This window comes from Pagrus major, chromosome 16, assembly GCF_040436345.1.
Source record: "Pagrus major chromosome 16, Pma_NU_1.0".
NCBI classification, from domain to species: domain Eukaryota; kingdom Metazoa; phylum Chordata; class Actinopteri; order Spariformes; family Sparidae; genus Pagrus; species Pagrus major.
The window spans coordinates 11549244-11575200 of NC_133230.1; the positions used below are offsets into that span (position 1 = coordinate 11549244).

The following is a 25957-nucleotide window of genomic DNA, read 5'->3' on the forward strand; positions in this document are numbered from 1 at the left end:
ATGAATATGCAACTTATTCTCAAAAGTCTCAATATTTGGACAAATTGATCATATTTTAATTTTTTCCCCTGATGGTGAAAGACATATTTCATGGATGTGAAGTTTTATTTTGAAAATAAGATAACAAAACCAATGTTTGTTGCATTTTATATGTTTTTTTTATTCACAGAACCAACTACTGTATTATTAAATAGGCTAAAAATTGTATTTGTGACAGTTTTCATTGTGAATACTGCTGATTTATGGAATGTGCAACCATTCTGAAAAATAACTGAAAGCATCTATTATCTTTTTTCTTTCTTTTCTTTCCCGACAGCTGAAAATGTGACTGTCATCTTGTGTTTATCAAAAAAAGAAGCTCAAAGATGTGTCAAATTAATTTATTTAATCACAACAGTTAAGTCCTGTGATTTTTCAGCAAGGTATACCTAAATTGTCCATCATAGCAGGGAACACTTCCCGACAGCTCTCAGATACTGTTCCTCTTGTGTTTAACATGAAAGGAAGCTCACACATCCACATTTCAGAAAGAAATATTGGTTGAATATTGTATATTGTAAAACCTATGAACAGTTTGTATTAAATCCATCCATCCAGACGTCCCTCTCTCCGGCAGTGTTTTCCAGCTCTTCCTGGGGGTCCTGAGGTGTTCCCAGGTCAGGCTAGATATGCAATTCCTCCACCTTGATCAGCTTCAAGTCAACATGAAATTGCTGCTAACTCAGTAAAATATCAGTAATAACAATACTATTATAATAATATAAACGGTGCAGGTACTATTCTTCCTGATGAGTACTTTTAATACTTTAATTCTGCTGATCATACCTCTGTACTTTTATCAGTACCACTACTTGTACTGGAGTATTTTCACATCATTGTTTTATTACCTTTACTTATGTAACTTGTGAGTAGTTTTTCCACTACTGCTCATTGGGAACTGTAAAGATTTTCTTCAGCAAGTTACTTAAATCTTTTCTGCTCTATGTCTTTATCAGTGGATGACTGGATTTATACTGTAACAGCCACTAGATGTCAGTCTTCTACTGCATTTTAAAGCCATCTTTTTACTATTATCTGTATCATCAGTATAGTATCTACAGTATCAGTATCAGTGTGGTGGAGTAAAAACTATAAGATTTGCCTCAGAGACATAATAGAGAAGAAGTATAAAGTTACATTAAAATAGAACAAATAATAGAAAGAGATAGAAATCCCTCTTTGTTGTACAAAGAAAGATGTTACTATTTTGCCTGGAGTATAGCTCCCAGAGATAGTATAGCATATATTAGGTAAATAAACACAGGTTTGTCTGTAGTAATCTGTGTTCATTCAAATTAATCTTTTGTATGATATAATCTCAAAGTCCCGTTTTCATCAGATTTAAAATCAACATGATTTGACAAAAGAAACCATTTCATTTCCACGTTTATTTACATAGCGTAAGGTGTTACAATAAAATTCCTTGTCACCATTTTATTATAAATACACCATTTTTTTAACCAAGGCTTGACAACCCTCATTAAAATACATCCTTCAAACCTTTTTGAAACATAATAAAACAAATGCTTTAATGGATACATCTATTTCATTTTTTGCACCTTTTTTTAATGTTAGTAAATCATGCAAAGCAGAAATATAGAGTAAGAAAATAAAATGATATAGTTTGAATGTGTTGCTTTACAAAGGAGAATTAAAATCAAAACAACTATATGTAGTGGAAAATACAAATACTGGGTCTGGTGGCAAAGCTTAAAGATCTTTCTCAAAGAAACGTTAAGTAATGGCTTTCAGCAACAGTGATCTATATAATCATCAATATACAGTACATACATTACATTACTTGTCTGTGAAGGGAAAAACAATATTCAAATAATGGAAATCTTTTTTGATTATTTTTGACACTGAACTGAACTGTTATTATTCTAAAGTTAGATTGTGACACACTGGACTGTAAAAAGGCTTACCTGATAACACAGTAATCATACCATAATGGTTAGCATTGCACTTAAAGTCATGCATCATTCAATTTACAGTGTAACCACTGCACCATCTCATAATACTCAACATCCCAGTTTAGTGTTACAGAGTATTTTGCAGGCACTTACAAAGCATGGTTGAGGCCTTTAAATGGTTCAAGATAAGATGCAGGTTTCAAAATGGTCCACCGTTACAATAACCTGATGAAACATTGTATGAGCGAGTGTGTTGGTGTACTGCTGCATAAAAACATTGATTACAGTGAAGGTCACAGTCCAAAATAACGCCACAGGTATCTGGAAGACATCTGAGCAAAGAGCTGGAGACGACATGAGCTAACATATCTGAAACAGAAGAATTGAACATTGAACAGGAACATTAGACTTTAGGACTTGAAAGACATTAAATGGCACAAATAAACCAGACAATTTGGTAAAACTTCATTTTACAGGTGTGGATTTTTTCATGGTAAGTAGGTGGTAATAAATTAGCAAGTAACATATTTTAAATTAGTATGAAATTACCCCCTGAATTACTTTATCAACAACATTCTCAACAATCAACAATAGGCAGTTAAGGAATGAATCTTTTTAAATGGGAAATTGCTCACTTTAAAAAAAAGGACATTTGGGAAAACTGTTCCCAAGTTGGTATGACAGACATTAGTGAAAATGTAAATGGTTTAAAAAATGTACTTTAATTTACTGACCTGCAAAAGTTGGACAGAAACTAATTGGAAATTAAAATGGTATGATCAGCAAATGTTAAGCAGTAAGCAACTGGAAGTTTCCTGGATATGTATTCAAGAAATGACCAGCTATTTATTAACTGCTTATTGGAAAATTTGAGGTAATTCTTCTAATTTGGGGTAATTTCAGAGAAATGTCAAATATGTAAATTGCTAATTACCACCTTCTTCCCAAGAAATTTGTAGACCTGTAAAATGAAGTGTTTCAATTTCAAAAGTTGTGAAGTGATTAAATGTAAATATTCTCTTAACCTACCTTTTAAAGTGTCCAGAAAGGCAAAGACTTGTATGTAATGGAGTTGAGGTTGGATGTGTAAAGTCCAGAACTGTCACATGGTGTTTATGGTCACAATAGGCTGTTTAATCCTTCCATTTGCGGGAACTTGCTCTTTTAACATGTTGCTGTAACTAAACTGTAAAGTTTTATGACAGAAGATTTGGAATGGAGCAGATGTTCGGAGAATATATGCGGCAGTGTTGCCCAGGAGAGAGAAGATCTTGAAGCTTGGCATTCTGTGTCTATCATGTTTGGGAGACTTCTTATTCTGCTCTGCAGAGTGGCACTTATCTTTCTTTAGCTAACTCTTATATTCAGAAATATACACATGTACAGAATTTTTTGTTTGTACACCCAATTTGGTTTTCTGTAACATTCAGGCTAATGGTAATGAACAGCTCGGTTATAGTGTAACACACTGTATTGTAGAGTGGAACGTTAAATGCTTATGATATTAAACTTTAAAAACCAAAAAAATCACGTACACTTGAAACTTTTTGTGATAGATATTGGAAATGATAAACAGCTCTTGCATATGCTGCTTACAGTACTGTAATCAGAAAGTCTGATATGATATAAACATAACTAAAAGTAAATGTGAAATATACAATAAACAAAAATATTCAACTTGTAAAAAATTAAATATTAAAAGTCCTGTAACAACCACATGCAGAGCAGAATAAAGCTAGTCCTTATTCCACTGAGAATTAGGCATCTGGTGAACACTGTGGTTTAATAGTGTATCCTTCCCTTAGAAAATCATTCCCTAACTCATCAGTATCGGCGGCCGTAGCTTGGTGAACTGTAGGAAGTGGAAGAGAAGGTTGTCGTGAAACTTGATCCAGTGGCATCGAAGCTGCCTCTTCTGGAGCCGGACCTGGAACCACTTCTTGAGCCAGACCGTGACCCAGTGGCGGAGCCTGACCCGCTGATGCTATAGGGACTGTAGAGGCCTTTGCTTGATTGAGATGACGCTTCAAGCAGTCTCAGACCTGTCCCCTCCTCTACCATGCTTCTATCCATAGCATCCTTGTAAGAGATTTTCAGCTTGGTTTTCGGGCATGTGAGGTATTTCGAGTATGCACTAACATCTCGTAATTTCTGCGCAGTGCGAGCATCCAAGGTGCCCTTCTTCACAGCCTCATCTATGGAGACTCTGCTGGTGGCGTCTGGTTCAATTAACCCACCGGTGAGATACTGGACCTCAAGGAATCGCTGCCCAGCCTCATAGTAGAGCCAGCCTTTCTTTAGGGCTTGGGCTGCTGACATTTTGGTTTTGGTTCTTGGATCCTCAAATCCATTGCACGCCTTCTGGGCTAGACTGATACGGTCCACCATGATTTTATCGACAAGCCCTTTGTTCATTGCATCTGCAACAGTGAATTTCTCTCCAGTATTTGGGTCAATAATCCCTCCTGTGCAGGCCTGAGCTTCCAGCAATCTCTGACCTGTTATATTGTCCAAAAGGTTCCTGTGTATGGCTTCTGTGACGGACACCTTCTCCAGAGTCTCTGTGTCTAAGATTCCAGCCACAGGGCCAGTTTCTTCTGTTGGGTCGTTCCATGTGGTTGCTGGTGTTTTTATAGAAGGTGCAGGGCTCATGCTGAAAGATGAAGAGGAGCCAAAGGAGGATGAACGTGATCTGGAACCGCTCATGTTTCCAGACAGCATGTCTGCAAACTCTGTGATGGACAGAGTTCCTGCACGGTACTGATCGAGAGCGGACTTGTCAATCAGGCCCTTTGAGATTGCATCATCAATATCATACTGCCGACCAGACCTTCTGTCAATGATCATGGATTTCACAACTCCGTCAGATGAGGTGATGGTGATTTCCTCCCATTCACACTCCTGCTCTGAAAGCTCAAGATAGGTTTGGTGGTCGATGAGCCCTTTCTGGTACGCCTCATACACAGACATCTCTTTGCCCGTTTCTGGATCGACAATGACAACCCTGCGTTTGCGAACAGAAGACTTGGATGATGTCTTCCTCTCACGCTTCTTTTCTTTCAGCAGCAGAAGAGCAAGGCCTGTCTCTGGGTCTATCATACATCTCTCCATCAGCTGCAAGTAGGTGAGGTTTTCCTCAGTGTTGGGGTCAAAGAAGCCCTTTGTGTCATCAGATGGGTCAGTGAGGATTTCGTTCATTTCCTGGTCGAAGAGGCCACGCTCATACGCTGTCTCGACTGGCAGACGATGGCTCTCCTGTGGGTCAATGATTCCACCAGTGGCAATCTGAGCCTCAAGCAAACGAATGCCATGATCTTTCAGAATGAGGCCCTTTTTCATTGCCTGGAATAGTGAGATGACCTTGCCTGAATAGGGGTCCTTGTAGCCTGTGACTGCTCGTTCAGCTGAGTGGAGTTTATCTTTAAACTCTGGGCCAACAACACCCATCTTAACAGCTTCAGTGACATTCAGTTTTAGGTTCTTTATAGGATCAATTACATATCCAGTGGCAGCTTGAGCCTCAAGGAGCTCAAAGGCAGTGCCTGGTCTGATCATGTTCTTCTTCATTGCTTGGTAGATAGACAGACGGTCTTTGCTTGATTCTACGTACACACCAGCAATACAGCTCGTTCCCTCAAGGTATTTCTTCACATCTCTGCTGACCTCCTCCACTGTGATGATACCCTCAGTGAGATCATTGTATGTCTTTTGGTCGATAATCTGAGAACGAAGCAGCTCGTCCACAGTGATCTGCTTTCTGAGACCCTTGAAGAGAAGACTTCTATCTGCCAGCGATAGCAGGCGCAAACCACTTTCTTTGTCAACTCTGCATCTTTTCAGTAGCTGGGCATAGGACTGTTGTTCATCTGTTGTTGGATCAATGTAACCTCTCACATCCGCAGTAGGTTCAGATAGTCTCTCAAGTGTCTCTTTGTTGATGTATCCACGCTGCATGGCAACGTCTGTCGGGAGGTGGAAGTAGTATTCAGGATCCATTAATCCGCCAGTGGCATTCTGGGCCTCCAACAGCCTCAAGGCATAATCCTCCAGAACCAGGTCTTTTTTCATCGCTTGGAAGAGAGAAATCACTTTTCCGCTGTACGGATCCTTGTAGCCTGTAACTGCTCTTTCAGCAGAGAGAAGTTTGTCATGAAGTTCAGGGCCAACAAGCCCCTTGCGTACAGCTTCGTCAACTGTTAGAAGTTCATCCTTCATTGGATCAATCATGAATCCTGTTGCTGCTTGGGCCTCGAGGAGATTCAAAGCAGCTTCAGGTTTAATCTGTCCGTTCTTCATAGCCTGGTAGATGCTGATCTTTGGAGGATTGTCTGACATGATACCAGCAATGCAACCAGTACCAAAGAGGTACTGCTTTACTGATGGCATCTCCATTACCTCGCGAATATTCATCTTTTCTTGTTTCAAGAGGTTGTATGTGTGCAAGTCAATGATTCGGGCACTGTATAGCTCCTCAATAGTAATTCTTCGTCTGATGACATCACATGACATGCTCTGCTCGATCTTAAGAGTCTCCCTGTGTTCGATTATTTCGATGATGATGACCAGCATTCTTTCCTTTGTGATTTGCCCTAAGCGAAACTGCTCCATGAGACGGCGTCTCTCCTCTTCTGGAAGCATGTTTGAGTTCATGACTTCCCAAATGGTCATACTCTTTCCTGCAAAGCTCTTATGAGGGATCTCAATTTGAGTGTCAGCTAGATCTGTTCGGGCCTGCTCCTCTGTGTACTGGTAAGATTTCTCAACAGGAGCAGGAGATTCGACCTTTGACAGAGGCAGGTAGCACAGACCAGAGTTGGAATCTCTTACACATTTCTCCACTAGCTGCTTGTATGTGACACTTTCGTTGGTGTTGGGATTGGTGAAGCATTTGACATCACCTGAGGGTTCATTGAAGGACTTGGACATTTGTTTGCTGAAATAGCCACGCTGAATGGCCACATCATTGGGAACACGATGGCTGCTGACTGGATCGATGATCCCTCCGGTCGCAAACTGAGCCTCCAGGAGTGGAATAGCATGCTCCCTCAGAATAAGCTCCTTCTTCATGGCTTGGAAAAGAGAGATCTTATTGCCTGTGTATGGATCTTTGTATCCTGTCACTGCTTTTTCAGCTGAGAGAAGTTTCTCATGAAGCTCTGGACCAACCACTCCATCCTTCACAGCATCATCCACAGAGTAGTTCAGATTTTTGACTGGATCAATTATGGAACCAGTTCCTGCTTGGGCCTCAAGCAGTGCAAGTCCAGTGTTTTGTTGTAGAACATTCTTTTTCATTGCCTGGTATATGCTTAACTTCTCATTTGAATCTTTCATAGTGACACCATCAATGCGGTCTGTGCCCTGCAAGTACTTCCGTACCTTATCAGTTTCACTAACTTCTTTAGGTGTCTTCTTGCCCTGTTGGAGGTTGTCAAATGTAGCCTTATCAATGATGTTAGAATCAAGCAAAGAGCGGGCAGTGACTGGTGCCCTAATACCTTCAAAACAGGCCTCTTCCTTTGGTTTGTCTTCTTTTTCATCAACCATTGTTATCACAATTGTTATCAACCTTTCAATCGTCACCTGCCCCATTCTGTACTGGCGGATCAGCTCAATTCTTTGCTCCTCAGTGATGTATTCAGAGTGTATTATCTCCCAGATGGTGACTTTTCTTCCTCTGAATGGACCATACTCCAGCTCCATAGTTGCCTGGTTCAAAGTCTCTTTTGTCTTAGCCTCTGTGATCTGTTTGTCTTTTTTTGGCTTTGCAGCCTTCTTTGAAAGAGAAAGCAATGGGAGTCCAGTTTCTTTGTCTGTGATACATTTATTCAAGAGCTGAGCATAAGTCGAATCCTCTTGTGAGTTTGGATCATAAAAGACCTTCGTTTCATCTGTGTTTGTGTTCAAGGTCTTGCTCATTTCCTCATCAAAATAGCCACGCTTGCAGGCAACCTCATGTGGGATGCGGTAGCTTTTCACTGGGTCAATAATTCCACCTGTTGACAGTTGTGCCTCAAGCAGACGGATGCCGTTGTCTTTCTTTATGAGGCCTTTGTTCATGGCTTCAAACAGAGACACCTTCTTTCCTGTATATGGATCTTTGTAGCCAGTGACAGCTCTCTCTGCTGACAGGAGTCGTTCATGCAGTTCTGGCCCTACAAGACCCGACTTAACAGCTTCATCAACAGGGATCCTCTCATTTTTGACAGGATCCATTACAAACCCAGTTGCTGCTTGCGCTTCAAGAAGGTTTGCAGCAGTTTCTGGTGAAAGTAATTCTTTCTTCATAGCCTCATAGAAAGGCATTTTCTCCTTGGTTGGTTCATTCAACAGACCAGCAATGCTCGGTGTTCCTTGTAGTGCCTTCTTCACGGGCTCCATCTCAGAGATCTCTTTGACCGTTATTTTGCCTGTACTCAACTTGTTGAACAAGTCTTTGTTTATGACCTTGGACTCTAACAGCTCACTGGCGGGTACTGGAGCCTTCAAACCATTAAACACATTTCCACTATTCTTCTCCTTGTCTTCCACAACAGTGATGACAATTTTAATAATCTTCTCTACGGTGATCTTTCCTGTCTTGTACTGGCGAATCAGTTCCCGTCTTTGCTCATCAGTGAAGTATTCTGAATTTATGACTTCCCAGATGGTGACTATTTTGCCTCTGAACTTTCCAAAAGGCACATCAACGGTTGATTTACTGAACACTTCCTTAGTCTCCAGATCTGTGTATGTTCTCTCAGTTTGAGCAGCTTGCTCTGTTACGGGTAATATCAGCAGTCCAGTCTCTGCATCTTTGGTGCATTTCTCCAGTAACTGTTTGTAGGTGAGTTGCTCTTGAGTACTTGGGTCAATGAATAATTTGCAATCATCACTGGGATCGGTGAGTTTCTTGTTCATGTCTGCGTCAAACTGACCCTGCTTGTAGGCAGTCTGAAGTGGTGCTCTGTGACTATTGACCGGGTCAATGATGCCACCTGTTGCAAGCTGTACATCCAGGAATTTGGTGGCCTGCTCCTTTTCAATGAGTCCCTTCTTCATGGCCTCATAGAGAGAGATTTTGTCTCCAGTGTAGGGATCTTTGAAGCCAGTGGCTGCTCGCTCTGCTGAGAGCATCCTGTCATGGAGCTCGGGGCCGATCAACTCATCTTTAACAGCCTCGTCCACAGAGACGAGCTTATTTTTCACTGGATCTACGATGTAACCAGAAGCTGCCTGAGCTTCCAGGAGCATTGCGGCAGTGTTTGGACTAATCTTTTTCTCCGCCATAGCCTGATAGACACTCATCTTCTCTTTGGATGGAGTCAAGACACCGCCGACACAACTCTGACCCTTAAGACATGATTTAACTTTATCAGTCTTTTCGAGCTCTTGCACAGAGACTTTGCCCTTTTTCAACTTGTCGAATTCCTTTTTGGTCAGAACACCGATCTCGTGAAGCCTTGCGGCAGGAACTTTCTCTCTAATGCCATCAAAGGCAAAAGGTGATTCTCCACCTTTCTTCGCCCCGTCCACTTCAACAGAGCCATTGAACACTTTCTTTGTTGTTCCCACCATTGTCATGGCAACTAACTGCTCCTCAGGAACCTCATCAGTCTGAACTTCGATGTCCTTCGTTTTGGATGCAGCCTGTTTGGAGGCAACCTCGAGACTCTTAAGTTTCTCTCTGAGCTTCTTGTTCTCCTCTCCCAGGAGTTTTTCTTGCTCGAGCCTTTTCTTTTCCAGAACTTCCATTTCCTTCTGCTTGTTAATCATATCTGCTTCTGCCTCCTTTTGTTTCTTAATAGCTTCATCCATAATGGCCTGAAGTTTCTTCTTCTCATCTTCCATTAGCTTTCTCTGACGTTCTTGTTCATCTTTGAGAGCTTTGGCCTTGTTCACTTCATCCTCAAACTGTTTCTGGAGCTTCGTCTTCTCAGCTTCAACATCCTTTTCTCTTTTCAATAGCAGTTCCTTCTCTGTGAGGAAAGACTGCTGAAGAATGGCCTTCTGTTGCTCGATTTGCTCTTGTTGGGCATTTGCCATCTATTTGGGAAAAAGAAGAAACAAATTAGTAAAATGTCAAGCAGGAATACACTGTCTTGCTGAGAATAGGATGAGAAGATCCAACTCTCATGTCTGTCTGCTATACAGTAAAATCTAGCTGTTTTCTCTGTTTTTGAGCATTCTCTGGCATAAGAACTTCCTTCAGGATTAACAACGTTCTGTTTTACCTTATCTTATCTTATCTCCTTGCAGCAGTGTCATATTTAGCATACAGACATGAGAGTAATATCAAGCTTTTCATCTAACACACAGCAAGAAAGTGCATAAAAGCATTTTCCTACAAAGTATTCAATATCTAAAGGAAAAGTTCTTTCAAAAATGAAAATACAGTCATGATATTCTTACCCCCATGTCGACTGAAAACTGAAGTAGATGGGGACTTGTTTTAAAACATAAGAAAAACCTCCTGAAGCTCCTGAAATATTTTGTGGACTAGGGAATTTCACCCAACTTCCATCGGCATGAGGGTGAGTAGATAATGACTGAATTTTCAATTTTGGCTGAATGTTTCCTTTAACTAACGATCATTTCAGTTCTGCAATGTTGTGTTTTGAATGACAGTCATATAAATTGCTGGATGTTATTTTAAGTCTGCAATTTACATGAAATGTCACGTGCTTCTACAAATACTGTAGTTAGTGTGTTGGACAATAATGTTAATTCTAAGGGTTGTGTAAATTGACTAACGATGTTAATTCATGTCAAAATACCTCTTTGGATTTTTTCTGCAGCTCTTCCGCCTCTTTTCTCAGTTTCTCCTTCTCTTTCTCAAGAGCATTGATGGCTACCTTCAAGTCATCTGCCTCCCTGCTGCTCTGCAGCCTCTGTGTCTCCAACTTCTGCACAACGACTTCTGTGGTTTGTCTTTCTGTGTGTTCAAGACGTATTTTTGCCTCGTCAGCTTGTTTCTTGAATCTCTTAGCCTCATCTTCAGCCTTTGCCTGAGCGTCACTGAGCTCTTTCACCCTCAGCTTCAGTTTCTCTGCTTCAGCTGAAACTTCAAGCTGCCTCTTTCGCTCAGCCTCTAATGACTTCTGGAAGCCCTCTGTCTCCTTATCAAGGCGCTGCTGGATCTGTTGTTTGTCCTCGAGTAGTTTTTTAGCCTTCTCCTGGGCCTTATTCTTCTGTTTCTGGAGCTCCTCTGCTTCAGCTTTCAGTTTCGTAGCTTCTTGGATGGCCTGCATTTTCTCCTTCAGCATTTTCTCTGCAAGTGACCTCTGCTCAGCCAAGTCAGTCTCAGCGATCTGTCGCTGTCTGGCTGCCTCCTCAGCCGCAACACTAAGTCTGGCAGCATCCTCTGCCAGGCTCTTCATTTTCTCTGCTTCCTCTGCAAGTAATTTCTGTGTGTTATCTTTGTCTTTCTTCATGAGGCGGCGGTTTTCTTCCTCAATCTTCAGCTTAAGTTTCAGGAGCTCATCCATCTGGGTCTTAACTTTGGACAGTTCATCCTCCACCTGTGCCTTTTGCTTGACGGCATCATTTACTTCACCTTTGACTCTCTGAAGCTCCTCATCCAACACAGCTTTCTGCTTATCCGTCTCATCCAGCTTCAGTTTAACCAATGAGAGTTCCTTTTCAACCTGAGACTTCTGCTTAAGTGATTGTTCTGCTTCTTTTTTGTGCTTAGCCATCTCTGCGTCAGCCTGCTTTTTCTGCTTCAGAGCTGCTGCCTCAGCTGCTGCTCTCTTGGAGGCCTCCTCCTCTGCCTCTTTCTTCAGCCTCTCTGCATCTTTTTGGGCTTTGGCCTGTTTCGCAGCTTCATCCTCTGCAGCTTTTTTCTGCTTTTCAGCCTCCTCTGCTTTTTGACGGAGCAGGGCAGCCTCTTTCTCTGCTTTCTCTTTAGCTTTCTCAGCTGCTTGTGCAAGTTTCTTAGCGTTTTCAAACTCCTCTTTCATCTTTTCCTGGGCGAGAGTGTCTTCTTTATTCTTGCTGAGAACATCTTGGGCCTTCTGCTCAGCGGCACTGCACTTCTGCGCTGCCTCTTTGGCCAGAACTGCCTGCTTCTCTGCATCTTTCGCTGCCTTCTCTTTCTGTTTATTTGCGTCAGCTGCTTTCTTTTTGAGGCGTTCGACTTCCTCCTGAGCGGCTTTGCACTGTCGAGCTGCCTCTTCTTCTGCTGCAGTAATCCTCTTCACCTTCTCCTCAGATTCTTTCCTTTTCTTCTCTTCCTCTGCGGCAAGCTTTTTCATTTTCTCAGCCTCTTCCTCAGCTTTGAGTTTGCTCTTCTGTGTCTCATCGGCAATAGCCTTCAGTTTCTTTAACTCCAACTCCAAATCTGACTTTCCTTTTGATGCTTTCTCAAAGTTGATCTTAATGATTCGAATTTCCTCTTCAACCACCTTCTTCTGCTTCAGAGTTTCTTCCACAATAGTTTTTTGTCTCCCTAACTCAGAGTCGGATGAGCTCTTCAGGTGTGTGATCTTCTCTTCGATGTCTTGTTTATGCTGAGCGGCCTGATCCTCCAGCAGCTTCCTCTGATAAGCTTCATCCTCAGCTTTTCTTTTCAGTCTTTCATTTTCTGCTTCTTTAGCTTTCAGAGCGATCTCAGCTTCAGTCTTCAGACGAGTCGCCTCGTTGATGGCAGACAGTTTCTCTTTCAGTATTTTTTCTGCCTCGGCTCTCTGCCGAGCAGCCTCGTCCTCTGCAATCTGCCTCTGCTTCTTTGCCTCCTCGGCGACTGATCTCAGTCGAGTTGCTTCCTCTGCAAGTTGTTTCATTTTCAAAGCTTCGGACTCGAGAAGCTGCTTGCTCTTTTCTGTGTTGGACAGCGTCTGCTTCTCAGCTTGAACCTTCATCTGCAGAAGAGCGTCCATTTCACTTCTGACTTTAGCCAGCTCATCCTCCAGTTGTTTCCTCTGGTTTTCAGCAGCATTCACCTCATTTTTCAGACGCCTGAGCTCGTTATCCAACAGGCCCCTCTGCTGTTCAGCATGTTCAAAGTCAGACTTCAGTCGGATGCATTCCTGCTCTGCAGAAAGCTTTTGCTGGGCCACCTGCTCTGCAAATTTCCTCTGTTTTTCCAACTCTTTCTCTGCATTGTCCTTCTGTTTAAGAGCAGCGTCCTCAGCTTTACCCCTTTTCTTGGCCTCACGTTCTGCATCGACTTTCTGCCTCTCTGCTTCCTCCTGAGCCTGGCTCTTCTTTTGAGCTTCCTCTTCAGCTTGTAGCCTCAAGCGGAGAGCCTCATTGGCTTTCTGTCTCCATGTTTCAAGCTCTTTCTCCGCTTGTTCCCTGGCTTTGTCAGCTTCCTCTTGTTGTTTCCTGAGTTTTCCGGCTTCCTCCTGCAACTGAAGGACAGTGCCCTGCTCTTTCTTAAGGGATGCCTCAAGTTTGGTTGCCTTTTCGTTGAGTGACACGGACTGGGTTTGCAACTGTGTGGCTGCAGACTTTTGCGCCACCTCCTCTACCACCTTGATCTGCCTCAGTTTCTCCTCCTCCGCCTGCTTCATGCGCCTCTCCGCTTCTTCGGCTTGCATTTTGAATTTCTGCAGGTCGTCCATAGCTTTCTGCTTCTGCCTGGCAGCCTCTTTTTCTGCCTCAGATTTACGTTTCAGCTCATCTTCAGCGTTTTTCTTCTTCTGAGTCTCTTCATTGACCTGCTTACGAAGCCTCTCTGCCTCCTCCTGAGCAGTTTTCCTGAGCTTCTCAGCGTCATTTGCCTTGTCTCTGAGCGCCTGTAGCTCAGTCTCAGCTGTGGACTTCTGTCTTATTGTTGTCTCTAACTGGAGTCTAATTATGTGGATTTCCTCCTCAATTTTGGTCCGGCTGACCAGCGCCTCTTCCAGCTGATGACTCTTGGACTTGATCTCCTGCTCAGACAGACTCTTCAGATGATGCAGCTCCTGCTGAATGTTTTGCTTCTGCTTCTCGGCGTCCACCGCCACATCCTGCCTCTTGCTGGCTTCTTCTTTCATCTTCAGCTTCAGCTCCTGGGCCTCTTGTTCTGCCTTGGCCACTGATTTGGCATGAGCCTCGGCCAACTGCTTCTGCTTATCTAGCTCGGCTTGTATCTCTGCCATTCTTTTCCTCTCCTCTTCTTTTAGTTTTTCAGAAGTTTTCTGTATTAGTAGAAGCAAAGAGGGAGTAAAGGGGGTTGAGAGAATGTTAAAGGGTGTTAGACTGTAAAATAAAACTTCATTAAAGTAGTAATAAAACATGTAGCTACATGTAAATGTAAATACATGAGAATATGTTACAGGTAAAATCTACAAGGAACAGACAGACCTTTTAGCTACAGCAGAGGGGAAACACTGTATCGGGAAATGCTTGTCGTGTTTATTTCATGTATGGCACACAGAATGACACTTTACTTCACAACACAGCACGACACTTTACTTACATGCAGTTGAGGTATTTTAATTGATCAGTGCTTTATATAATCTGTGTAATGAGGCTTGATCACATTTGAACAAAGTTGTATTCTATGGGCTTGTTCATACAATATAAAACATTACCTGTATGTTGTAGTAATAATACCTTTTGTCAAGGTGGAATAAGTGTGTGGCTGCTATATTTCCACTTAGAGATTTAATATTTGGATTTCTAAAAGATCGTTATTGCTTAATTCAGTCACCAATCAATATTAAGGGTTTGACTTGTGTTTTTCAATCTTTACATTCTCAAAACAAAGCAGCTTTTTTGTCAGATTCATAAAGTAATTGCAAAGAAATAAGCAGGGAAAAAAATAATTAGCAGCATGCAAAAATACTCAAAGATACCAAAGACCTTTACAGCCCAAAACTTAAAGCGTAATATGGATTTGTATCGCAGCAAGTCAGAATTCAACCAGAATAAACTCATTATAGTGATGTAGCAAACACAGCGTGATTTGATGTGACACAGACCACAGAGTACGCTTGGATAAATGTGACACGACATTAATCCAAGATCAAGGTGAGCTCAGCCTGACAACAGCAAACACCAACAGATGAGTTCTACTCTTCAACAATGACGGGAGATGTGTAACTGTACAGGTGAGTGACAACGAAAAGGAAGGTCCAAAACTTTAGAAACCTGTCATATTGATCTCTAATCAAGGTTTAAGACAGTTAGTTCTCATGCATCAGCAGCAGCCTCCTGTATTTATTTACTGGGACAATCAAAAAAAATAATTTGCCTATGACAGGGACATTTTTCATTTAATTCTATTACATAAGTTCTACGTAAATGGTCACTTTCTTGTAAGGTTTTAGTCAATGTGTATGAATTAAATAACTGGATGGGTAATTCATTACAGGAGACAGAATAACCAATTTTGAAATTCATCTCTTTCATGTTTTATTTTTTAATAATAAACACTTCATGTTTCCACTTAACTTCATACGTAACAAATGGATAAACACCTAAGGTTCATGTTTAAGGCTGGATTCATTTAATTTAATCAGACCAAGACATTTCATTTATTCACACTGATTTAACATGACAGAAAAACTTTGCGTTAAATGCAACACTTTACATTGAACTGATGTAATAAAATTTAAAAAGATGGAAAATTTACCTGTAAACAAATAATTATAGACACTGTTTTACGCATTTTGTTGGGAGTTTACAGGTCAGTGGGGGAAACAGCATCGGAGGTGAAACAATAAAAAAAAAGTATTTGGTAACTATTTTGATACACCATTAATTGTTTTTTTTTTCTTCTCAGTTTCTAAAATGAGAAGATTTGCTGCTTTTCTTTGTTACATATCATTAACAACTGAATATCTTTGGACGTTTGCTTGAATAAACATTTGAGGAAATCACCTTTGGCTCTTCAAAGTTGTGATGGGCAGACTAAAAGATTGATTGATCCAAAAAATGAAAATAAGCATTATTTGAAATCCTGAACAGTATTGTCAAAAATCCCAATAAGACCTTTTAAAAAATTATGAACTTCTTTTCATGTCACAATGTTATATGACTTATGATTTAAAGTTGACATTTACATTAGCAAAAGAAGAAGAAATGCCTACAGGAAGCTGATGCTCAGTTCTAACTGAACTGAGAACGGGCTCAAATATAAAAGGTCTCTAAAGCATCCTGAACCTTCCCTTCACTTCACTACAGACGAGGGTCTGATGTTCGAGAGGAATGACATGAACTGAGAGGGTCTTTCTTTAAATACCTGGTGCTTTGGGGTTAATTCATCTCTTAAGCGTGTGATTAATATTCGTGACAATGCACTGGCGAGCAGGTCGAAAAAGGATCAAACACAATAGAAGGTTAGGAAGGAAGAAAAGGGAGAAAGTAAAGGTAAGATTGAAAAGAAGGCAGGAAGCCAAACTGAAGCCTTCAAATCACAAGTGTGGGTGATTTCAAGAGGAAATAAAGAAGCAAAGACTGAATCAAATATTGTTGGAGAATGTGACTGATTCAGGGCTGAGTCTTACTGTATGTACAGACTATGTGACATGATCGTAGGGAATGAGAGACATAAACTCTAGTGGGGATGTGATGCGCTGGAACACTAGGATGAAACAGTTTGCTTCACCACTGTACGCTGTTTTATCACTTTTTCATACAATAATATATTTTTCGTGCCAACGTTTTTGTCACTATTTGATGACAAATGATTTCCCATACATCGATCAGTACACAGGTCGGGGCAGCAGTGTTTGTTTGTGTTAGTTTGTTTTTGACAGTTCTCAGAAGTTTGTGTGTAATTACCTCATCGTCCTCCAGGCGGCGCTGCGTCTCTATGATGAACTTAATGTACTGGCTGGTGAGAGTCATCAGCTCACTGTAGCGAGTTCTCAGATCAACATACTGAAATAAATGCAGTGGCACAGAGTAGTTAACAACATACATTTCCCTACATTTCTCTCATTCGTTATAAAACATTTAGTTCCCAGAACTTAGTTAAAGTTGAGATGAAACAAATTTGTATTTTTTAACCCATTTAGATCAAATTCCTGGTTATATTTTGCTCCTATGTAACAAGAGAAAAAACAAAAATCGATGCTTTTGAGTTTCAGTGAGAGAGGCTGCATATTTTACTTCACCTCATGATTTTGGGACTTTCTATTTTTACGTTTTAAATTAAGGCTGACAAGATATGATCACAATAACACCGCGATATCCATGAAAATATGAAAAAAAAGAAAAGCTAGCAATCAAATCTGTCTTTAACTTTGTTTATTGTGTGTTCTGTTTGTTTTCTGGCAAAAAAAATGACCCTCAAAATACAAGAGTAGGGAGGTGAAGACAAGTCTGTAACCATAACTGTAGAGCATGGTTTTCCCATGCCAGAACGTTGGCCCACAGTTCATAGTGGCTAACCACTATGAACTGTGGGCAATTCCCTCAAGCAAAGTCTTGGCAAATTGGGAATAGTGGACTGTCATGAGAGTCCTCAGGCACTTCATGAGTTTATAGTCGGACAGCCCTAAACGCTCTGGACACTGTGTGTCCATGTGCTGTTGGAATTATCTGAGAAACATTTTTCCGACAGGGAAAGTTCAACGTGAACGCCCTCTCAGGTCAGAACAACAGCTCGGAAAGTTGGAGAAAGACAACACAAGTTGTCAAGTTCAGGCCAAAACACTGGGTGGATGATAAGAAACTTTTACCAAAGTCATGTATTGAATTTATTGTATAATTTCCTTTGCACTTCCTTGCTCTTAATTGTCACTCAAATACTGAAAACAGCTGTAAACATGTTGTTTAAACGCCACTAGAGTCGTTAAGAATGACTTCCCAACTCATGAAATGGGAGTCTCCGAGTCTTTGAGTGTGGACATTGGGACCTATATGTTAAAGTCAAATTCCTCTAAACGTTACTCTCCACCTGCGTATCCGGTTTCACTCAGATGTGCATCAAATGTTTTTTTTTTTTTTATCACAGTGATGATAGCAGATAGGAAGACTCAACCATAACATCAAAACTGGTCGTATGTATCATCTTTGCTCCTCTCAGGTGGTGTGTGATAAACCTACCTCCTGAATGATGTTATCAGACGCACACTCCATTTTGGGTTTCTTCAAAGGAGACGCGATGGGATCCTGGAGCGCTTTGTAGGTCAAAATCTGGAACTCATAATCCTTAAAAAAGAAGAAGACAATAACCTTAAATCAAGCCAGAAAATGAACTGGCTTCATTTTGTTGTAAAGGTAAATATATCTGTACATACCTTGACTGAATCGATGTAAGCCTTTGCATTTTTCTGGCACTTTTCAATCTTGTCCTTGTTTTCCTCGATCTCTTCCAGGAGTTTCTGAAGAAAGCATGAAGAAAAGAACAATTCAATATTTATAATACCTTTTATACATTTTCATGGTTTATTTCCATCACTTTATTTTACAAAAAAAAGAACAAAAAAGCTGCAGTTACTACTTTTATTATTAAAATAAATACACTTATACCTTTTGGCCATTATATAAAGGTTTAATTTAAATCTCCCAGCCTCTTATTGTTTTACGAAACTGTATTTTATCTTATATTTAACTACAGTAACCACCAGAGTATTTCAAATCAGTAAAGATGTTTCCATCAGAATCCAGTGCACTCTTGCAACCACCAGAGGGCAGAATAACATTTCTTCCCTTTACCCCACACAGCTTTACCTTCTCCTCAGCCAGTTGCTCCTTGAGAGCCTTGCTGTCGCCGATGGGCACGGCCTGAATCTTCTCCTGCCTCTTTCTCGCCTCTCCGAGCCAGCGGATGAGCCACTCGTAGCTTCCATTGTAGGAGTTCATGTGGCGGTTGAGGAGGTCGAGCTCCCGCTGCCTCAGCTCCAACTGAGCGAACACGGCCTGCCAGCGCTCCAGGAGGCTGCTGACCAGCTGACGGTAGTGCTCCACCTCGGTGTCACGCTCGCTGTGGATCCTCGTCATCTTGTCGTTGATGGCTGTCGCCCTCTTCAGCTCGTCCTGCAGGCGGTCGAACACGACCTGGTCGGCCTCTGCCTCAGAGCGCATTGACTGATGAAAGAGCAAAGTCATCAGCTTAACATGAGAGCAACAGGTTAAAGGTTTGTTTATATGAATGACTTATGAACTTCTGAAATACCTTCAGCTGACTGCGATGGTCCTCCACCTCTTTCTCATCAGCCGGCACTTTGCTAACATCCCGCAGACGAGTCTCATAATTCTTCAGGGTGTCCTCTGCGTCTTTAGTGTTTCTGATCACCACATCGATGGTCTTCAGCCTGAAATCAAACAGATACAGTTAATAACAGCTGGACATTCATCAGGAGGCACTCAGAGAGTCAAGAAGACTCACTTGTCCAGGTAGACGGTGGACAGGCCGTAGACGTGGTCCATCTTCTTCACTGTGACGTCCAGTTCGGAGCGCAGCATTGGGGCGGAGCTGGACTGCTGAGGAGACGCCAGAACCTCCTCTGTCTTCTCCGAGATGGAGCTCAAGTCTTTCTTTAGGCCCTCCAACTCAGACTGGACTTTCTGTCATTGAAAGGGAGATAGTTTAGTCAAATAATACACTAATACATTCCCTTTTCTTTCTTGCGTTCATGTTTTAAGCCTCAGTTTTTCCTTCTCATCGTCGTTACCATTTGCTCTGCAGTCTTCATGGCGCAGGCTTTGAGCGGCTCCTTGTCTACGGGCTGTCGGAGGCGCGTCACTGTTCGGTTCTCGCAGCCCTCCAGCCTCAGACGAAGGTCTTTGATCTGCGTCAGGTAAGTCTTGCACACCGACTCATCTTGTTCTCCTGGTCGGATTGAAAAAAATGTATAGCTATTATTAATTTGCAGAGAGCACAAACTCAGGATAAAGAAGCTGGTTGTTAATTAAGGTTTTGCAGTGAGTGTAGGCTGTAGCTTTTAATATCAAACACTCAGACATGCATAGAAACTTGGCGTACACATAAAGGTACAACATTAGTTACAGGATCTCAAATTTATTTGAATCATTGTATTTTTGTATTTTAAAATAAAAGAAAATCACAAAAAATAGATACACAATAAATGTACTTCTTCATGTTTGATTGGTTCCATGTTGATTATCCACAATAGAAGTTAATCTATCAATTAACTGATTTAATAATTCACTGGTAAAGATCTGAAATCAGCTGCCATTAATCTCATGCACAGAGACGAGAATGCAACAATGAGTGAAGTTAGGAGAGGATACCAAAAACCGGTGAGGATGATGAAGCTGATTGAGTTAATGAATGAAGTGAAACATGACAGCACAACAGCCCTCAGTACACACACACACACACACACACACACACACACACACACACACACACACACACACACACACACACACACACACACACACAGAGAGAGTCCTGTTCAGCCAATCAAAAGCTCCTACTGCACATCTGCTGCTGTAACTGAAACACCTTACCTGCCCTGGGTGGCACATAGCCTGTAACGTGAATCCAACAGTCAACTTACTCACAAATGAAATGACTCGATGAGAAAATGTTTTAAATTAAACTTAAAAACAAAAAAAATGTGTCTGGTCGTGTTTGTGTGATGATAAAAGAAGTTGGAATATAAAACAGTACACACCTTGCTCTGCAGAGCTGACCATGGTGTTGTAGTGCTGGTTGGCGCCGTTGTAGTTGGACTCCACCTGCATTCGGTCCTCGGCCCCGAACATCTGGGAGTCCTGGCTGTCTCTCAGGAAGTCCTGGTAGTGCAGCTCCAGGTTCCTCAGTGCCAGACGGTACTCCTCCACCCTCAGGGTCTTAAACTGCAAGAGCACAGATAAAGGAGGGCAAAGGAGATGGATATTAAACCTTATGAAGACATTAGTTCAACGCTGTTGTTGTAGTTCTGAATTTAAAGGGTAACTCCACCCATTTTACACAATAAAGTGTGTCTACAGGTCTTGGGGAGTTATAACTACTGCTTATGAGAAGAAAAGTAGTATAAAGTATGTTGTGGCTCCAGAGGAAGCTGCACGTAATCTAATAAATTGCCTTCAGTGATGTCACTCAGTGTCTAAGTTGCATTGTGGGTAATGTAGTCGCCAGTCCTTGAAAAGGAATAGAAAGATGATATCTCTGGTTCTGCTGTATTGATTATGACCCTTTGTTTTTAAACTTTCCATAATGAGTCCAACAGGGTTATAGGAGTGCATTCATTGACCAGTGGACTGCTTTTCAAAACCTGGAGCCTACATTACCCACAATGCAACTTAGACACTGAGTGACATCCCAGGAGAAAGTTTATCAGACTATCAGTTTTATGTGCTGTGTTGCTTCGCTAACATCTTTGTGTTTAGTTTTGGAAATACTCAAGTTGTGATTCCCTTTCGTCTGTGGAAAAAGAAAATGACAATTTTTTGTAACAACTTAAAGCTGGTATATCATTTTTTGCTCCAATACACGATTGTTACCATGGTGAGGTTCCATGTTTTGATGATGTGGATGTCTCTCATCAGATACTGCCAGGACAGCAGACTCTTCATGTCCACGAACATCGTCTGCCACATCGTCTGCAGCCTCTGCAGGTTTCCATCCAGTCTGAGGAGGAAGATTAAGTGGAGATTAGCACACGTGAATTAAATTAATCTAAGACACCCTGACGCCACTCTTAACTTACCCGGCAACACTGTTGACTGCGTCCTTATTAGTGGGTGGAACCAGGAAGCAGATAGAAGGCACAGACGCCTCGCTGCCTTTGTCATTCAGCACCCTCCACTTGTAGGGCTGCGAGTTGTTCAGCAGGGCGCACTCGTCTCCTCTGTGGACTGTGATCTGGAGGATAAACGTACATGATCGTGTCTGACAGACTGAATCTACTGGATATTCCTGTGATTTACTGTACTGTTGTTTAAAAGGAAATGATTTCACTGCAAAAACAGTGAAGACGCTCACCTCCATCTGTTTGAAGTCGCAGACGGCCTGGATGGGCTGTTTGCCCTTTATTGCAGATGCAGGGTTACGCGGTTTCAGCTGGATGACGGTCTTGGCTCTTCGCTTCAGGCCTTCCAGGTGAGTTTTGAACTCAGTCATTTGCTCCTTCTCATCCTGTAAAGAACAAGGGATTCAAACTGAATGATCAGAAATTATGTTTCATGGTGTTCCTTGCATTATTGTTGAAGAGCAACAGTATCAGTATTTTTCAACCTGGACTGTGTTTTTTCCCATGTGTTTGTGCCTAGATGACTAAAGGGCTGGTAAACATGCTGCAATGTAACAAACTACCTTCACTAAAAGTGTTTATTTTTGCCACTTACAGGCTCAGATTGTTTTTCTAAGTGTCCGACAAGGTTCTTGAAAAGATCCCCGAGATAAACCTTCTTGTTAAACCAGAAACAGCCGCCATCACTCTCTGGATTAAGGCTTTATTTTGACCAAACCAGGATTAGTGATTGTTGGAACATTGGACGATGGTTTGAATGAGTTTTATTCTGTTTCTGATTTTGAATGAAGTGTCTTTTACGACACTAAAATGACTGTTACTGTCTGGTGGCTTCAGAAACAGTTATCTTCTCACCAAATGCTAAAACACCTTGAATTAAACAGATATTGTATAATTTCTCAACAACAGAACAGTGAATAAACCTACAGCTGCGTCCTGCAGTAGATCTTCCAGCCGTGTGACTGTGATGGAGCGGTCGCAGGTGTACTTCCTCTTCATCGTGTCTTGCATCTTTTTGATCCTGTCCTCCGCCTCCTTCACATCAGAGAAAAACTAGACGAAGAGGAAATAGGAGAAGTTAAGATAAGCAGCAGTTAAGACAAACAAAAAGGGCAACAGATTTAGTGATGGACTGAGTGATGAATTAGTAAACATACCTGGAAGTAGGCAGTGTTCTCTTTCAGGTGTGTTTCGATGCAGCAGCACAGCTGGAGGATCCAACTCCACTGAGTCTGCAGAGCTGCAGTGAAGGCCTGACGATAAATGTTACAGTCAAATGTTCAAATCAAGATCTCTACAGTTTAATTATGTGTTTATAGACTGTAGCCGCCATCTTAAATGATCTCACCTCTACAGTGCTCCTGGCTGGGTGTCCGTCCCTCAGCAGTTTGTCTCCTGTGGTCTGGACGCCGTTCATCTTCTTCTCCCTGAGCTCCAGCTCTCTCATCAAACCCTGCTCCCCACAAACAACAACAACCAACAATCACATCACTATGAACCATCACTGGAAAGCACTGTGGATAAAAAAACCTTTATGAGAACTTCATGCCGTTACTCTACCGAGTAGTTTTCTTTCTTGGCTGCCATGTTGGTGTTCCGTTCGCTCCAGTCGTAGTTGACCTCCTCCTCCTCCTTCTCGTTCAGCCACATCAGCTCTTTGGTGGCTGCGATGACGAAGGCGTGGAGCTCGGACAGGTAGCGCAGACGGGCCTTCGAGGAGTTCTGCAAGGAAGGAAGGTACATTTTGATGCTGTATTAGACTGTTTTGACTTCAGTTTTCTACTCTGTGCTTGAGTTGAAAGTTATCTTTACCCAGGGTTTCTGCAGGGTTCACTTTCTAAAACCTTTTCAGTATAACATGGAATGCAATCTAATGCATGTTTTATGATAATACTGGCCAAAGTATGACATTATTTATGCATACAGTATGTAAATTGCATTACATTTAAGAGTTTCTTATACCCCCCAAAGGCCTTTCTGGAGGAAAAGTAAATGCAAATCTTTAAGACTTTTGAAGACCTGCATGACCTGACACCACGTCCCTTTGTCTCTGCAACAAAAAGACAGTTCACTGACCCTTTTTATGAATCATTTACAGATTCTATTATAGTGTCTGTTTTGCAGTATTGTTAAAAGTACCCAAAAGTAATACTTGAGTAAAAGTAAAGCCATTGTGTTAAAATATTACTTTGGTAAAAATGAAAGTTGCCCATAAAGTACTTAGTATCTGATATTAAATGTACTTAAGGATCAAAAGTACAAGTGGAAGTAAATTATACATACATTTACATGCGTTTTTGTGATTATTGGAATCAGTGTTTCATTTGTATCTGATTGCTGATGAAATAAATATGTTTAGAAGTGTGCAACTGGCTCCGATGCAGCCTGTGATCTGCAAAGTAACTAGTAACTAAAGTTATCAGAAAAAGTAGTGGAGTAAAAGTACAATCTCTCTAGTGATGGCATGAAGGACCAGAAACTGGAATTATTTGAATAAAGTACAAGAACCTCAAAGGTGTACTTAAGTACAGTACTTGAGTAAATGTACTGAGTTGTAACTTACCAGGAGTTTGCCGTACTGCAGCTCCAGTTTTCCCAGATAGTCGCGGTATGCAGCTTTACTGGCAGGTGAGATCTGACTCTGGAGCAGGTAGAGGCGAGAAGAAACATTAGAAACCATTCATGGTATTCAAATAAAATAAAAACATGATGTTCTTTCAGAAGATGTTAATCTCTTTGTCCTGATATTGATCATTTCTTAGTTATCTGAGCTTTAAAGAAGATCTAAGTTTTGGTTTTGCGAGTCCTGTTCTAGTAGCAGCACAATTATTGTATATTATATGTAATAAATTATTTCTACGAACCAACACAGACAATATACAATAAAGGAAGATTCAGGAATGGAGAAGACAAGAAAAACGATTAAAAAATGACCAAAAAAACGCTCATAAAACAGAAAAGTAGGCCACCATGCTTGTTGTAGTTCTTGTTGTTGATGTTTATACCTCATCAGCCTTCGCCCTCTCGATCTTGGAGCGGAACTCCTCCACAGACTGGTGCAGGCCGCGGTGGCTGCCCAGCTGACACTCGACGGTGGGCAGGTCGGAGCCCCACTCCCCGTCATCCACCCGCCGCTGGTTCTCCTCCACCCAGCCCAGCAGATCTTGAATGTACCGCATGGTGACTTCATCCAGCTCGGGCCGCACCCTCATGGGGGCCTGCTGAAGGACCTGGGCGGAGTGGACCTGAGTCATGTGGACCTGAGTCATGGGGATCTGCGTCATGGGGATCTGCGCGGTGGTCACACCTGACTTGAGGCGCAGATTGTACTCGCTGCGGAGGTTCACCAGCCTCTCGTGGAGACGGTACACTCTGGAGACAGAATACAGAGGGTCAGTAAGTGCTGACATGATGAAAATAAATCAATTATATTTCAGGTAACTGTTATCTGGAAAAAAAAAAGGCAAATATTCACTCACTTATTCTTACATTTCAGGATTTTCTAATTTTCTCTGTTTTATATATAAAATCTATATATAGAATACTTGAAGTTTTAAAGTATCTGATATTGAATGTACTTAAGTATTGAAAGTAATTCTCTGGTAATAAATGCATGTAAATATCAAAAGTAAAAGTAAAATAAAATTAAACATACTTGTACATTTTTGTATGAACTGCATATTTAGTGTTGGTGTTGTCAAGCAGGCCAAATATTGGATCTGTATATTCAGTATTTTTTTTGTCTGATTGCTAATAAAGTAAATGTATTTAAAATATGCTGCTTTGGTTCTGATACAGCATTTGATCTGCAAAGTAACTAGTAACTTAAGTTATTAAATTAATGTAATGGAGTAAAAAGTACAATATTTGCCTCCAAAATGTAGTGGAGTGGAAGTATAAAGTAGCAGAAAATGAAAATGCTCAAGTAAAGTACAAGTATCAAAAGTTATTGTCTGGCAATAAATGTATTTAAGTATCAAAAAGTACAAATAAAAGTAAATATTAAATGTATTAACATGAAATTAAATATTGTATACTATGAGTTGATTGATTATCAGCATGGCCAATTATCAGATCTGACATTCAGCATTTTTCTGATTGTCTGAATCTGTTTTTTTAAATTTTTTTTTATCTGACTGTCAAAAAAAAAAGTTAACTATGCAGAGTTTGTTTAGTTTATCTCTTTCACACCTGCGATACATCTGCTCCGCTTGAAGGTGGCGCCCATCTTTGAGCAGCTGAACGTCATTGAAGAGGAAGCGAATCATTCCTTCTGCTTTTTCCAGGTCCGCCTCCATCTCTGCTGTGTGCTGAGGAGGTTTCCCCGAGCTCATCATCCTCACGTCCTGCAGCGCGCAGACACAGAAGTTACAGCGCCGCTGCATGTGGCTGCAGTGAGCTCTAATAAAATACGATACATTA

The 25957-nt window shown here is 41.3% G+C and overlaps 1 protein-coding gene across 1 annotated transcript in view; it reads right to left on the reverse strand.

The window, feature by feature from the left end:
* Window positions 1-1409: 1409 nt before the first annotated feature.
* The window catches only part of pleca (plectin a), a 46238-nt gene continuing 21690 nt past the window's right edge, over window positions 1410-25957 (reverse strand). The window contains exons 14-35 of the mRNA XM_073483474.1: window positions 25727-25881; window positions 24541-24907; window positions 24099-24176; window positions 23096-23257; window positions 22884-22988; window positions 22693-22788; window positions 22463-22588; window positions 21769-21921; window positions 21494-21648; window positions 21288-21414; window positions 20456-20639; window positions 20289-20309; window positions 19487-19644; window positions 19201-19379; window positions 18988-19126; window positions 18543-18899; window positions 18110-18193; window positions 17916-18020; window positions 16647-16745; window positions 10709-14056; window positions 2982-9977; window positions 1410-2321 (exon numbers count right to left, since the gene is read on the reverse strand). Of these exons, the coding sequence (XP_073339575.1) occupies window positions 3777-9977; window positions 10709-14056; window positions 16647-16745; window positions 17916-18020; window positions 18110-18193; window positions 18543-18899; window positions 18988-19126; window positions 19201-19379; window positions 19487-19644; window positions 20289-20309; window positions 20456-20639; window positions 21288-21414; window positions 21494-21648; window positions 21769-21921; window positions 22463-22588; window positions 22693-22788; window positions 22884-22988; window positions 23096-23257; window positions 24099-24176; window positions 24541-24907; window positions 25727-25881 (12399 nt within the window). The 3' untranslated portion in view covers window positions 1410-2321; window positions 2982-3776. The remainder of the gene's footprint in view (window positions 2322-2981; window positions 9978-10708; window positions 14057-16646; window positions 16746-17915; window positions 18021-18109; window positions 18194-18542; window positions 18900-18987; window positions 19127-19200; window positions 19380-19486; window positions 19645-20288; window positions 20310-20455; window positions 20640-21287; window positions 21415-21493; window positions 21649-21768; window positions 21922-22462; window positions 22589-22692; window positions 22789-22883; window positions 22989-23095; window positions 23258-24098; window positions 24177-24540; window positions 24908-25726; window positions 25882-25957) is intronic.